Source organism: Protopterus annectens, chromosome 14.part0, assembly GCF_019279795.1.
Source record: "Protopterus annectens isolate FY-2018-M chromosome 14.part0, PAN1.0, whole genome shotgun sequence".
Lineage (NCBI taxonomy): Eukaryota > Metazoa > Chordata > Ceratodontiformes > Protopteridae > Protopterus > Protopterus annectens.
In genome coordinates this window covers 622,445,888-622,460,383 of record NC_056748.1, presented here as the reverse complement: position 1 = coordinate 622,460,383, position 14,496 = coordinate 622,445,888, and the positions used below count along the sequence as shown (strand labels likewise).

Sequence of the window (14,496 nt, the reverse complement as noted above, 5' to 3'; positions counted from 1 at the left end):
TTCTGTCCCTCACCACTCTGAGAGCTTCTGATTACCATCCCTCTGTGGACAACAGAGCACCAGGGCCTGGGGATACCCCCATGAGTTGTCCCCAAATTTGAGGGTGCCAGAGTTCATGCCTGGGGAGCCCCCCAGAAAGAAAGTGTAAGAGGAAGCACATAGACTCCCAAAATGAGTCCGTCACCTCCGATACTGACCTCGAGGAATTGGAGGGGTCCCCTAAGTCCTCCTCTGAGGTTTCTTTCTCCGATATCCTGGAGATACTGAAACAGGTGACTGGCCTTCCAAAGCCCCTTCCGAGGAGGAGTCCGCATTCCTTAAGGCTTTTGGTGGTCAACCCTCTGCCTCCTGGGTGTCTCCACCCTTCGATGAACTCCTTGACCTCATTTGTCGAAGGGTGTGTGAGAACCCCGATTCTGTGGAGCCCATGCACAGGTATCCCAACAAGTTTCTTTCTGCCCCCCAGGGCAAAGAGTTTCTATCTAAAGGAGTCCCTGTAGATGCCATGGTGGTGGCGGCAGCCACCCAGGAGGAGGTAGTCTTCATCCGTCCATCCTCCTAACAAGGAGTCTAAGACCATGAATCGGTACGGGAAGCGTACCCTCTCGTCAGCAACCTTCACATTATGGTCGCTGAATTACCCGTCTCACTTCACTCTGCTCCAGAGAGATCTCCTCAGAGTTAGGAGATACTCTTGCGGGTGACGTACCTGAGGCAATGGCTCAGACCGTTAACGCCCAGGTCTCTGCCCTAAACTCCATCGTTAACTCATCCATGTGGCTCATTCTGTATGCAGCAGAGGGAGCGAGTAGGGCAGCTAGCTCAGGGGTTGCCCTTAGAAGGCAAGCCTGGCTGCGGCCTGTCACTTTGCGGAGTCTTTCAAGTCTTCCTTCAGTCATGCCCCCTTTGCTTCCTCATTGTTTGGGACCAAAGTGAAAGACACCCTCACCAGGTGCGAGCAAGAGGGAAAGACCCTGTCTTCCATAGGGGTCAGTTTTTCCCTTCCTTCTAGGCCTTATCCCAAGGCCCAATGGGGGAGGGAGATGTGGTTCAAGAAATCAGGTTTTTCCCTGCCGCACAAGGTGAACCCCCCTCCAGAGGCGGGGGGGGGGTTATTCAGAGAGACGTCACCCCAGAGGCAGAGGGGGGCCCTGCAATTCAGGAGACCGCAAATCCTTTCGTGGCTCTCCCTACTGCCATTCCTGAGGGTGTGCCTGACTGTGCTTATCCGGAGCCAGTTGGGGGTCGAATTTCCGTATATCCGGAAGCCTGGGAAAGCATTACCCTGGACCGAGGGGTATTACGGATAGTTTCCGGAGGTTATCTCATTCCATTCCCATCAGAACCCCCGCCAATCAGAAAAATACCAGACGTACCACCCAGTCAAAGGGATCTAGCAGTCTCAGAGGTCTCACTGCTGCTAGAAAAAGGCGCAATCCAGGATGTCCCCTCAGACCAAATCGGATTAGGGACTTGCTCACGATTCTTTTTGGTGCTGAAAAGAGCAGGGGACCCGAGACCCATACTAGATCTCAGCCAACTGAACAGTTACGTGCACAAGTCCAAGTTCCGTATGGTCACACTACAATCCATTCTCCCATTGTTGGGAGAGGAGGTATGGATGTGCTCCATCGACCTCAAGGATGCTTACTACCATGTGAAGATGGACAGAGCATCCAGGAGTCACCTACGCTTCCGGCTGGGTGCCAGTCATTTCCAGTTTCGAGCTCACCACAGCCCCCAGGGTGTTCACAAAGTGTATGGCGGTGGTGATGGCTCACTCGAGACGTCAGGGATTCCAGGTGTTTCCGTATCTGGACGACTGGCTCCTTACTGCTCCCACCAGGCATCAACTAGTTCAAACCAGGGACGCTACAATCAATCTGTCACCAGTTAGTTATAACAATAAATTGGGAAAAATCTGCCTTATTGTTCTTGCGTGTCACCTTTATAGGGGCAGAATTGGACCGCATTTGGATGCGGGCATTTTTACCGCAAGAAAGGTTCAGAGTATTGCAACAACAGATACAAGTGCTGATGCCCCTGAGACAAGGCAAGATGGGTTCTCCAGCTCCTAGGGACCATGGCAGCAACAATCATGTTGGTCCCCCTAGCGAGATTACACATGAGAATTCTCCAATGGCTCCTCTTTGTTCAATAGTCATTCCAAAGACTTCCACTGTCTCATCATATCTTACTCACAGAAAGATGCAAGCAGGACCTCTGTTGGTGGCTATGCAGCAACAATTTGGATGGGGGAAAGCCCTTTGTTCCACCCATCCCAGTTGCCACAGTGACCACGGATGCCTCCTGGGTGGGGGGCATTATCTGGACAGGACAGTCCAAGGCACGTGGCGAGAGCACGAGATACATCTGCATATAAACGTCCTAGAGATGAGCAGGGTTTCTTGCATTGCAGGCACTTCAGAATGTTCTTCCTCTAGGCACGATTGCGATACTCAGACATGTCAGTAGTGTGGTATCTGAACAAGCAAGGGGGAACCAGGTCTTACCGTCTGTGCATAGAGGCCATGCGAGTGTGGCATTGGGCAGTAGCTTCCCAACGGTTTCTGGTGGCAACGCACATTCTGGGGAAGTCCGTGATTGCGGACAGACTAAGCTATCCTGATGCCTTACGAGTGGTCCCTGAATTGCCTGGTTGCATTGTGAATCTTCAGCAGATGGGGTCAGCCTTGCTGCGACCTTTTTGCCAGCACCCTCAATGCAAAATGCAGCAACTACTTCACGCCGATTCCTCCCACAAGGGGAGTCGTCCAGGGACGCTCTGGCTCACGATTGGCCCTCCGGTCTGCTTTGCTTTCCCTTAGTTTCCCTTGCTGTCAAAGGTGATTCAGAAAGCGCGGTCTTTGGGAAGCAGAATGATTCTGATTGCCCCACACTGGCCTCGTCAAGTTTGGTTCCCCTTTCTTCAGTAATTCACTGTGGACACTCCTTGGACTCTGGATCCTCAGTCAGATTTACTGACACATCGGGACAGTTCCACTCCTCCCTGATGACCTTCTGGTTGGCAGCCTGGCTACTCCACTTCCATCGTTAGTCAGACTTCATAATTTTTCACCGGAAGTGGTTTGTATATTATCGTCCTCATAAACCATCCACTAGAAAAATTTATTCTAGTAAATGGAAAAGTTTTTTTATCTGGGCACCTACCAGAGGCATTGATCCTTACACAGCTCCAATAGCTTCAGTTTTGGAGTTTTTGTCCATACTTTTCCATCAGGGTTCCGCATCAGCCACCATCAAAGTTCAACTGGCAGCAATCTCTAATTTTCTTGTAGCGAATGAGCCTAGTCTAATGGTGCATAGACTATGCAAGGCGTTCCTGAAAGGTACTCTCTTGCTCCGTCCACTGGTGTCTGAACCCATCATGCCATGGAATCTCTATTTTTTTTCTACAAGCCCTTACTTTACCACCTTTTGAGCCTGCAGCTACCTGCGAATTGAAATTCTTGACTTGGAAAGCAGCCTTCTTAACAGCAATTACTTCAAGGCGAGTTTCAGAAATTCTAGCCCTCTATCAAACCTCCATATTTAATCTTCCATAAAGACAGGGTCTCTCAGACCAAACCCCTTGTTCCTTCCAAAAGTGACTTCCGTGTCTAACCTAAATCAGTCCATTGAGCTGCCTGTTTTCTTTCCCCACTTTTCCAACAAGGCAGAATTTAGATTTCACCAGTTGGATGTACATGGACAATTGCACTTCTATCTACACCGAACAAAAGATATCCGGAAGTCGGACCAACTTTTTTTCTTTTTCCGAAAACCGAATGGGTTCACCAGTATCCAGGGTCACATTGTCTAGATGGATATCTAGCTGTATCTCTTTCATCTATCAAGCAGGAGGTAAAGATCTGCCGTTTCCAGTCAAGGATCACTACTCGGGCTGTTTCCACATCCACAGCGTATCAAGCCAGATTGTCAGTGGATGATGTATGTGCTGCAGCTACTTGGGCTTCACACATTTGTTTCTCATTACAAATTGGACGTGGTCTCCAGGGGCAGGTCTTCCTTTGGCTCCACAGTTCTCGGGAGTATTTTCCTATAAGCCACCCAGGATGTAGGTGCTAGGGACGCTGTCCCACGGGTAAGAATGTAGGCGAGATAGGACTACATAATATCAAGAAGTTATGTACTCACCATAACGTTCGATGTATGTAGTCCATCTCTCCTCACATTCTTACTTGCCCTTCCAACTTCCCCCTCCCTGGAGGATTTGGAGGTTAGGTTGTCATCTACAGAGTTCCCAGGCTTAGCTTATTATTTACATGGGTGTGATGTGTGCATGGAGTACAAATGAGTTTTGCAGCAAACTAGATCTCTGGGGATATGGAGCAGTGCACCTTGGGATACCTGCTTAGCCCAGCCAATGAAAGACTTCGAGCTAGTATAATTGGCCAAGTTGGAGCCGATATTCGGCTCCGAACCCACGGGTAAGAACATGAGGCGAGGTGGACTACATACATCTAACGTTATGGTGAGTACATAACTTGTTACACATTTCCTGCTTGCAACAGGAGTTTCAATGGTGGGCGAAGGCCTGTCACCAGAACAAGGGGCAGCCATTCACTCTACCCCCAGCCACTCTGAGAACAACGGATGCATTGGATTATGCCTGGGGAGCCCACATGGCAGGAAGATGTATTCAAGGCACATGGTCCGCAGACCAAATGCATCTACATATCAATCACAGATGCTAGCTGTTCACAATGCCCTGACGGCCTTCAAGGACCTACTTCATCTGGGACAACTACTGATAAACACTGACAGTACCATGGTCATGTGGTATATAAACAAGCAGGGAGGCACTCATTCTTAACCCCTTTGCAGACTAGCCATGACTTTGTGGGACACATCATTGACTTACCAAGTACATCTGCTGGCACAATTCCTGCCAGGAAAGAAAAATACTCTGGCAGGCGAACTAAGCCGAAACCTCATGGATCCCCACGAGTGGAAATTGGATCCACAAGTCTTCAGCATGGTAACAAGGAAATGGGGATGCCCGGACATCTATTTGCCTCACCTCACAACTGCCAACTAAAGAGATTCTGCACAAGGACTCTTCACAGACGAGCATGGAAAGTGGATGCCCTATCTTTCAGCTGGAAAAACTTAACAGTGTATGCCTTTCCTCCTCTGCCTCTCCTCCCCAAGGTACTCCTAAAGGTCAGACAGAAGGCAAAAATGATGCTGATTGCCCAGACTGGCCACGCCAGTACTGGTATCCAATCCTAAGGAACCTGTCTCAATGCCCAGTCTGGACCTTACCTCAAGTGCCTAATCTACTGTCCCAGCAGAACAATCAGATACTGCACACCACCTCAAGACCTTAAATCTGGCAGCATGGCGGGTAATGTAGTCGTACAAAACGCACCTCTCACTAAAGTGGTGATGGATATCATTTTGGAGGCCTAGTACTAGAAAATCCTATCCTGGAAAATGGAAGAGATTGTGTGTTTAGAACCAGGCACAAAGAATTGACACAGTTGCACCAAATATTCCTCGGATTTTGCAATACTTGACTGAGATGCTGGACAAAGGATATCCTTTTCATCTATAAAAATTCATGTCCCTGCCATTTCTTATTACATTAGAGCCACCAATCTTTTCTCATCCTTTCGGGCAGTACCTCAAGAGGGGCCAAAAATTTAAGGCCTCCAAGGAGATCACCAATACCTGCTTGGGACCTCAATTATGTCTTGGAAAAACTCACCCTGCCTCCTTGAGCCAGCTGCTACAGCTGATAGAAAATTTTTATCTTGGAAAACAGCTCTGCTCCTAGCAATAACTTCTGCAAGACGAGTCTGAGCTACGGGCACTCATGGCTGTGGAACCTTTTATCATTTTTTATCCAGACAGGTTTTCTGAGGACAAACCCGACATTTATGCTTAAAGTAGTGTCCAGTATGGCCCTTAACCAAACAATTCATCTGCCTGCCTTTTATCCAAACCCACCGAATAAGGGGGAGAGAATTCTGCATTCTGTGGACATGCACAGACAGCTACGCTTCTACTTGAACAGAACCAAAGCTTTCAGAAAGAGAACAATTACTAGTGGCATATGCTGCAGGATCACAAGGAAAGGCTATCTCAGACTATTTCAAAGTGGATAGGCCACTGCATTCGTTTCTGCTATTCACAACATGTCAAGCCAGTACCCAAGGGCATTAGGCCACATTCAACCAGAGCAGCAGCCACTTCAGCCTTCCTCAGGAGAGTACCAACCAAAGACATTTTAGAGACTGCTACTTGGAGTTCAGTGCACACCTTCACAAAGCACCATCACTTACCACTCTAAATCCAGGGCAGGCTTTGCCACTGCAGTTCTGCAGGGCTTAATAGCCGCTCCTAATGCTATTTGGCTCCAGCCTCCCAGCCTTAGCTTTGGGATTCAACCCAGTTTTAATGACCAGTGAAAGACTAAGAACCTAGTACAGTTGTGTACACTTTGCATAAATGTAAATGGAGTGTATTCACTGTTGCAGTCCATGTTACCTACCCGCCATCCCCCATTTCTTTGCTGGAAGTTATCTGTAGTTCTCTATTCTATACAACCAATGTGGTGTATTTGCTTGTAGATGAAGGCAAAATATATACTTTGGTGCATGCATGTTTTGACGTTTTAGCCTATCCTGTTTGGGGGCACCTGATGTCTGGGGCAAGAAAAACTGAAGAAAATGGCGTCTGCTGCATCTTTTATATTCCTGGTGCACTGAGGTCAGGGAAGAGGCGACGGCAACCGACGCTGGACCTAGACTTTGGAATTCAGGCTGACTGAAGGTAGCCCGCAAACAGGATAACCCGATTTGTAATGACTGCAACAGTGAATACACTCTAACATCTACATTTATTCTAAGTGTACGCAATTGTACTTTCTTGACTTAACAGGGATGAAAGTGCTAAGTTTTGTATTGGTTCTGGTATTTTAGTGTTTAAAGTTGTACTTTTGTTAAGCATTCTTCAGAATGGTCTTTGAAGGATAAGGTGTGCGAATATTAATGAACATTCCTATTTTTTAGTATTGTATGGTGGTTAAACATGTGGAAAATACTGTTCTTGTTGCAGCATTGCTGTGTTTAAAATTGTACCCCTTAGTTCTTGATAGTTGAAGGGCAGCATAGGTGATTCAAGGCTGTCTTACAGATACAAAAATTGTCATTCAGGCTGTTCAGCCAGTATATTTTACATTGCATAAATGCCTTATAGCCTGGGAAATCTAAATATAATGCAAATGTGTGCGTATATGTAGAGTGAAAATACATAAACTTCTGTTCAGCAGTGAAAGGCAAAAAGCAGACTAACATGAGGATTAAGATTGTAAGGGTCCTACTAGCTATTTGTAAAGGAAGTACTAGCTTTTCTCTACAAAATCAGCAGCTAAACATTTCACCTAGTCTTATGTAAAGTAACTGGTCTTAAGTGATATGCAAGTCAACTAGAGCCGTGGTATTTTTAAGTGGTGTACAGAATAATTGTATTCTGCGCAAAGTAACGAATCTTCTGGAAAACTAGCTGAAAACAGTTCATGTAAAGTTTGACAGCTGTCTTTGCAAATTTCTTTGGCCTGCTGGAGGACATCATTCACCTGCATGATTTGCATTATATTAATTTTTATTGTACTAAGCATTTAAAATGCTATTGGAGCAAGTCTCTCATTCTTTTGCTGATTAATACTTTGTTTTTAAATGGTTTTCCCTGAGGAGTTTTTCTCCCCTGGTCTCTGCTGAAAATGAGCCAAAAGCTCTGTCAGACCAACCCGGTTAATAAATGTAAAATAAATTTGTATCCCATACTCAACTGATGTCCCATTGGTCAGTGTTGAGGTAGTGCTGAGCTCCAGCCGTCTGTCTTCGGGTAAGATGAATTGATCTCATCCCATGGTGGTTCACCCGTTGAAAGAGACTGTGGTGCCCTTCGTTTAGTGATTCATAAATGAGAGGGGCTGCACACATTCTTGATCATCGTGCATACAGCTGCAGTCGTCATACTTTGGTTATCCTGCCGTCAGGCGGGTCCTCAGTTGGCCGAATTCCAAAGTCTTGGTCTGGCGTCGGTTGTAGTCTCTTCCTCCCTGACGTCAGTGCGGCAGGGGTATAAGAGGCAGACGACGCCATTTTCTTCAGTCTTTCTTGCCGCACTGTGCCCGAAGCAGAAGCAGTTCGCAAGTGCCGGTCGGCCAGCTCCTGAGATTTACGAAAAGTATTTCAGCCGAAGTAGTCTTCCCCCATTGGGGAAACTTTTCTTGCCTCAGACCGATGTCGGACAAAGTTAATAATTGCATTTCTTGTGGAAAGCAAATACCACATAAGAATTTTCACTCTTACTGTATACCTTGCTTAGGGCCAGACCACAACGTTTTTGTGCTAGATTTAACAAGCGCGCTATTAAGCGCTGGGCGGAGTTTGCCCTTCATTATTTTGGCAAAAAAATTAATTATGTCGTCAGATTTACCGACTCGTTACAGGCAAAAAACACAAGGATAAGGACAGACACCCGAGGCCTGCACAGAGTACTGAGATCACGCTAAGGCAGACTACCGGTTCTCAGCGAGGCACCTACGCAGCCCCTGATTACCGATTAAACTATTTTACCGGCGACTTCAGTACCCAAGGTCGCAGCTTCCTCTGTCTCCATTCCCACTGCAGATACCGACGCCACTCTTGGCGGAGAAATGGAAAATTTAGCGAGGCCTGCCAGTTCTGAAGGAGTTTTCAGGCCTACCACCTTCTCTATTAAATCGTTCTCTAAATCTAAAGCTCCAATGAAAATTAAACAGGGTCCTCAGACCCCCTCTCAAGGCCCCATGCCTAAAAAACAGATGCTTAAAATGGCTGAGGATTTGATTACACTCATCAGGGGTTCTCAACCCCCCTCAGACAAAAGACCCAGGTTGGAGGAAGACATCCCTTCAGACTAGGCTTCTATTACCTCAGACCTTTCTGACGACCAGGATTACGCCTATTCCCCATTTGAAGACTCTGATGCTGAGGAGTCTATTCCCTCGATTCCCCCCCCCCCCCGAGGACTACTCTTTTGGGGAAACCCTTCATACATTGAGAGCACTTCCACTAGGAAGGCCAAGATTACTCAGATTCCAAGAAAAGGCTCAGGGAATTTCTGCTACTTCCCCAGCATAGGCCCCTGGCTATTCCTCCTGTCTTGGATATTTTGGATGTGTACGCAGAAGCCAGTCTTAATCCAGACTCTCTACCTCCTGCCCCTGTTAAACCAGATAGATATCACCGGGTTCCCGATTCTCGCCAGTTCCTTTATAAAAGCCCTTCTGCTGACCCCGAAACTATTTCTCAGGGTCCCAAGGGGGTTAAGGCCTCTACTGCTAAAAACCCTTTACCTTCAGAGAGAGATACCAGAGCATTAGAAAGGTGGGGGAAAAATGTACACATCAGCCAGTTTAACCATGAGGGCATTAAACTGTCAATTTCATATGTTAAAGTACCAGCAGTTCTTGCTATCTCAGCTGAAAAGCAAAATGACACCAACAGAACAACCAGATTTGAAAGAGTTGCAGGATTTGTTGCATGGAGCAGATCAAGTGGGGAAACGTACCTTAGTGTGGTTTTGATGCTTTAGAGGCCTCATGTAGAGCTGTCACGGGGTCTGTCATACGTAGACACGCTTTGCTCAAAGAGCAAACCTTACCAGATCATGTCAAAGCAGAGTTATTAGATGCACCACTATGAAAAGATGTATTGTTTGGTGTTAAAGCGGAGGAGGTACTACAGAAAATGGAGGAAAAAGCTAAATCTATGCAAACAGTTAGATTTCTTGCAAGTGCAGCCTCCACGCTTCAGCAGAAACTGGCCTTCAAAAAATTGGTCCTTTCCAGCCACGGACAGACCCCAAAGGGGTAGATAGACGCCCAAGGGGTAGAGGACGACCTCAAGGATCTTGGAGCTAGGCAGTGGCAAGCAGCAGCCCCAAGAGGTGGAGAAGATAGACCACAGTCGTTTAAAAAACAGACACAATGACTTTCCCCTATGCCTGCCAAACAAAGCAATAATGGCAGCACCTTTGGGCGGAAAACTGGCCTTATTTTCAAAAAAACTGGCACATTGTTACAAAGGACAAATGGATTCTGGATATTAGACAGAGGCTACAGGTTCCAGTTTCACACCCTTCCAAAAATGAGGCATGCCGAAGGGCAGAGGCACAAAAACAAATTTCAGCTCGTATGGACCTGAAAGCTATTCAAGAGGTACCTGCAAAAGAACAGGGTCAAGGTTTTTATTCAAGACTATTTCTGGTATCAAGGAAGGACAAAGATTGGAGACCCATCTTAGACCTATCTATTCTAAACACATATCTAGAGGTACCAAAATTCAAGATTCTCACATTACAGCAACTTCTTCCCATGCTGGGCAAGGAGTCTTGGCTGGTAACATTGGACCTCAAGGAGGCATACCTGCATGTCCCTGTCAGACAAGATTGCAGAAGATACCTCAGATTTCTTGCAGGTTCAACCCATTATCAATTCTCTGCATTGCCCTTTGGCTTATCTTACTGCGCCCAGTGTTTATGAAATGCCTGGCATCAGTAATTGCTTTCTGCAGACAACGAGGAATACAAATCTACCCATATCTGGACGACTGCCTGATCCAAGCGGACAGCAAGGACATTCTATTACAGCATCTGACGTTTGTAATAACTGTTAAACTGCCTGGGGTACACAGTGAACAAAAAGAAATCAAAACTAATACCCTCTCAACAGTTTTTCTGGGTGCCAGCTTAAATACAATGGCCCAGATGGCTTACCTCACGCCAGACAAACAAGGGCAACTGTCTCAATACTTCAACAAAATGGCAACTTTAACCAGGCTAACTGCAAGGAAAATCCTGCAGGCTCTGGGGTTCATGGCATCTTTAATCCTATTAATACCATTTGCAAAGCTGCATATGAGTAAACTACAATGGTACCTAAAACTTATGGTCTCAACATAGCCACAGCTTTGAAACAATTTTACCACTCATTCCATGCCTTCAAAAGGAATTTTTGTGGTGGGCTCAAGCATGCCAAAGAAACATGGGTCTCCTTTTCTGTATACCACAAGCAAGTCAAATCATCACAACAGACTCCTCAGACTACGCCTGGGGAGCACACATGTCAGATCGGTGCATCCAGGGAAAATGGTCCCAAAAACAGATGCACCTACACATCAACCAAAAGGAGATGCTAGTTGTGCAAAATGCTCTTATGACCTTCAAGGACCTACTGCATCCGGGCCAGCTATTAATGATGACAGACAACACCAAACAGGGAGGGACGCATTCATACCCCCTGTGCAGACAAGCTATGACCTTGTGGAACACAGCATTGGAATTACAAGTTCAACTGCAGGCACAATTCCTGCCAGGGAAGGAAAACACCCTGGCAGACAACTTGAACAGAATTATGACAGACCCACACGAATGGAAGTTGCATCCTCAAGTCTTCTCAAAGATAACTCAAGTATGGGGACAGCCAGACATAGATCTATTTGCTACCCACAGAAATTACCAGTTGGAAAAATTCTGCTCAAGGATCTATCGTCCACAGGCATGGAAATGGGGCGCACTCTTTCAATTGGACAGCATCTACAGTCTATGCCTTCCCTCCTCTACTGACCAAAGTCCTATTAAAAACCAGAGCAGAGGCCACAAATGATTCTCATTGCTCCAGACTGGCCACGACAGCACTGGTATCCTCTCCTAAAGAGCCTGTCGCACTCACCACCATGGATCCTACCTCAGGTTCCTCTTCTGTTGTCCCAGCAGAACTACAAGACCCTTCACAGCCAGCTCAGAACTCTAAATCTAGCTGCATGGAAAATACCTTAATTTGCCAACAGACTCCCCTCTCCAAAGAGGTACAGGATGTCATCTTGGAGGCCAGGAGGCCCTCTACTAGAAAAACCTACTCCGCCAAATGGAAACTATTTTGTTCCTGGAATCAAGCAAAGGGCCAGAATCCTTGGGTAATAAATATACCTCAGATTTTACAGTACCTAGCTGAGATGTTAGTGGCCTTTCCTTCTCTTCCATCAAGATCCACGCTTCAGCCATTTCAGCACACTACAATACGGATCCTCCTTTATTCTCACATCCTCTAAGGCAGTTCCTCAGAGGGGCAAAAAATATAAAACCCCCACGGAAACCTCCAGCTTGGGACCTCAACTTCGTATTGGAGAAGCTGATGCTGCCTCCTTTTGAGCCGGCTTCTTCAGCAGAGCTACAATACTTGTCGTGGAAAAACAGCCTTGCTTCTGGCTATTACCTCAGCACGCAGGGTTTCGGAGCTACAGGCCCTCATGGCTGTGCAACCATTCATTATTTTCCATCAGGGCAGGGTTTCCTTACGAACCAACCCTACCTTCATGCCAAAGGTAGTATCCAGTGTGGCTTTGAATCGGACTATTCATTTACCTACCTTTTATCCAAATCCACAGAACAAAGGGGAGAGGCTACTACACTCCTTGGACATTCACAGACAACTTCGCTATTACTTGGACAGAACAAAGTCATTCAGGAAATCTGAGCAGCTCTTTGTCCTATGTTACAGGTGCTCAAGGAAAGGCCATTTCCAAATAGACTATTTCAAAATGGATAGCCCACTGCATACGCTTTTGTTTTTCATTTCATGGAAAATCAGTGTCTGCATACATCAGATCCCACTTCACCAGGGCTACAGCTACCTCAGCAGCTTTAATCAGGGGGGTCCCTACCGAGGACATTTTGGAAGCAGCTACTTGGAGTTCAGTGCACACTTTCACCAAGCACTGCCACCTTCCACTATACTCAAAATCTAGAGCGGGCTTTGCCACAGCAGTCCTGCAGGGCATTCTAGCCCCTCCTAATTCCGCTTAGTACCAGCCACCCTTACTTGGCTTTGGGATTCTACCCAAGTGTGATGACTGCAGTTGTATACACGAACATAGTACAGTTTTGTACCTACCATAAATGTAGATGTTAGAGTGCTCCTACAGCTGCAGTCCACGTTACCCTCTCTCCATCCCCTGTTAGGACAGGGCTTATGACAAACACCTTTAACATGCAACCTATTTGGGGTATTCCTTCATGGTGTATTTGCTTACAACTACTGTTTTGACTTATTTACTTATGTATGTTTGCATAACCTCATGTATTGCCTTCCTTTCTGGGGGCACCTGACATCTGGGGCAAGAAAAACTGAAGAAAATGGCGTCGGCTGCCTCTTTTATACCCCTGCCACACTGACGTCAGGGAGAAAGCGACGACAACCGACGCCGGACCAAGACTTTGGAATTCGGCCGACCGTGGACACACCTGATGGCAGGATAACACAAGTGTGGTGACTGCAGCTGTATGAGCACTCTAACATCTACATTTATGGTAGGTACAAAACTACTTCCAGCTGTGGATGCTTACGTGCATGTATTTTGCTTCCTTGTATATAGTGTAACTTGAGCAATCCAGCATGGCAATGTAGCCTCTCTTCCTGCCTTAAGATAGCAGGACTGTGGAAGTCTTCTCTGGTATACGCTTGTGGAATTCCCTACTGAACATGAGGCGCTGTCTAGTGCGTGACCCTCACTGTTGGTGATATGGGTCCAGAAATATTTTGAAAATCTTTTTCTCAGGGTTGGAATCTGCTGCCTCATTCTTCTCCCCCATGTTAAGACCCCTGTAGCTTTTAATGCGAGTGTTGGTATTTCAAGCATTGCTGTTTATCTACCATTTTACATAGCACTGTATATCTAATCAAAATTCTGTACAAACTTTTTTTTTTTTTTTTTTAAATCAGGTGAAGAAGACAATACTGCCATTGTATGGTTCTGGCTGCATGAAGGAGATGTTCAGCGCTGTCCATCTTGTGGAGCCCATTACAAACTTGTCCGGCATGAACTACCCCATTAAGTGAATCAGTTGTCTGAGTAAAATATGAAATTTGATTTATTAATAAAATAATTCTGACAATGTCTTTATAGTTTCTGCATTATGTAGGGAATTGTTACATTGTTGCCTAATTGCTATTATGTTGGTACTCTTCATGTTCTGAAACTAACTTTTTGTTTTATGTACTTTTTGTTCTTGCCTTTCTAATTTTGATTTACTTCTGAGTACACAATTTTATACAGTCTGCTATCTCCAAGCAGCCATCATGTATGTCCCCTGGCTACAGCAGTGTTTGTGTGGGTACCAGTGGTCTAAATTGGAGTAGCATTGTCTGTTTGACTTGGCAAAGAAACGTGTAGTTTAGCTTGAAGTAGAAAAGCAACTCTTTCTATTTGTTTAAACTTGATTGCACAAAAGCACTGCAGAATACTGTCCGCTTCAAAAAGGGAACAATTTGACTCTGAGGACCTGCAGTGTCGGAAATGAGAAATGCTTAGTTTTATTTTTGTATAGTCTTGTGATCTCCAAGATTATAATATGAGAATAGTACTCACCTTGAGGTCTACCTTTTGTAACCTCCATTTCATCTTGATTCCATTGCATATC

General features: G+C 45.9%; 1 protein-coding gene across 2 annotated transcripts in view; it reads left to right on the top strand.

The window, feature by feature from the left end:
• The window catches only part of LOC122789145 (cytochrome c oxidase subunit 5B, mitochondrial), a 230,162-nt gene extending 216,187 nt beyond the window's left edge, over positions 1-13,975 (top strand). For both annotated transcript variants that reach the window (XM_044056379.1, XM_044056378.1), the window contains one exon: positions 13,799-13,975. In XM_044056379.1, coding sequence (XP_043912314.1) covers positions 13,799-13,915 — 117 coding nt within the window. In that variant the 3' untranslated portion in view covers positions 13,916-13,975. The remainder of the gene's footprint in view (positions 1-13,798) is intronic.
• The last annotated feature ends 521 nt before the right edge of the window (positions 13,976-14,496 follow it).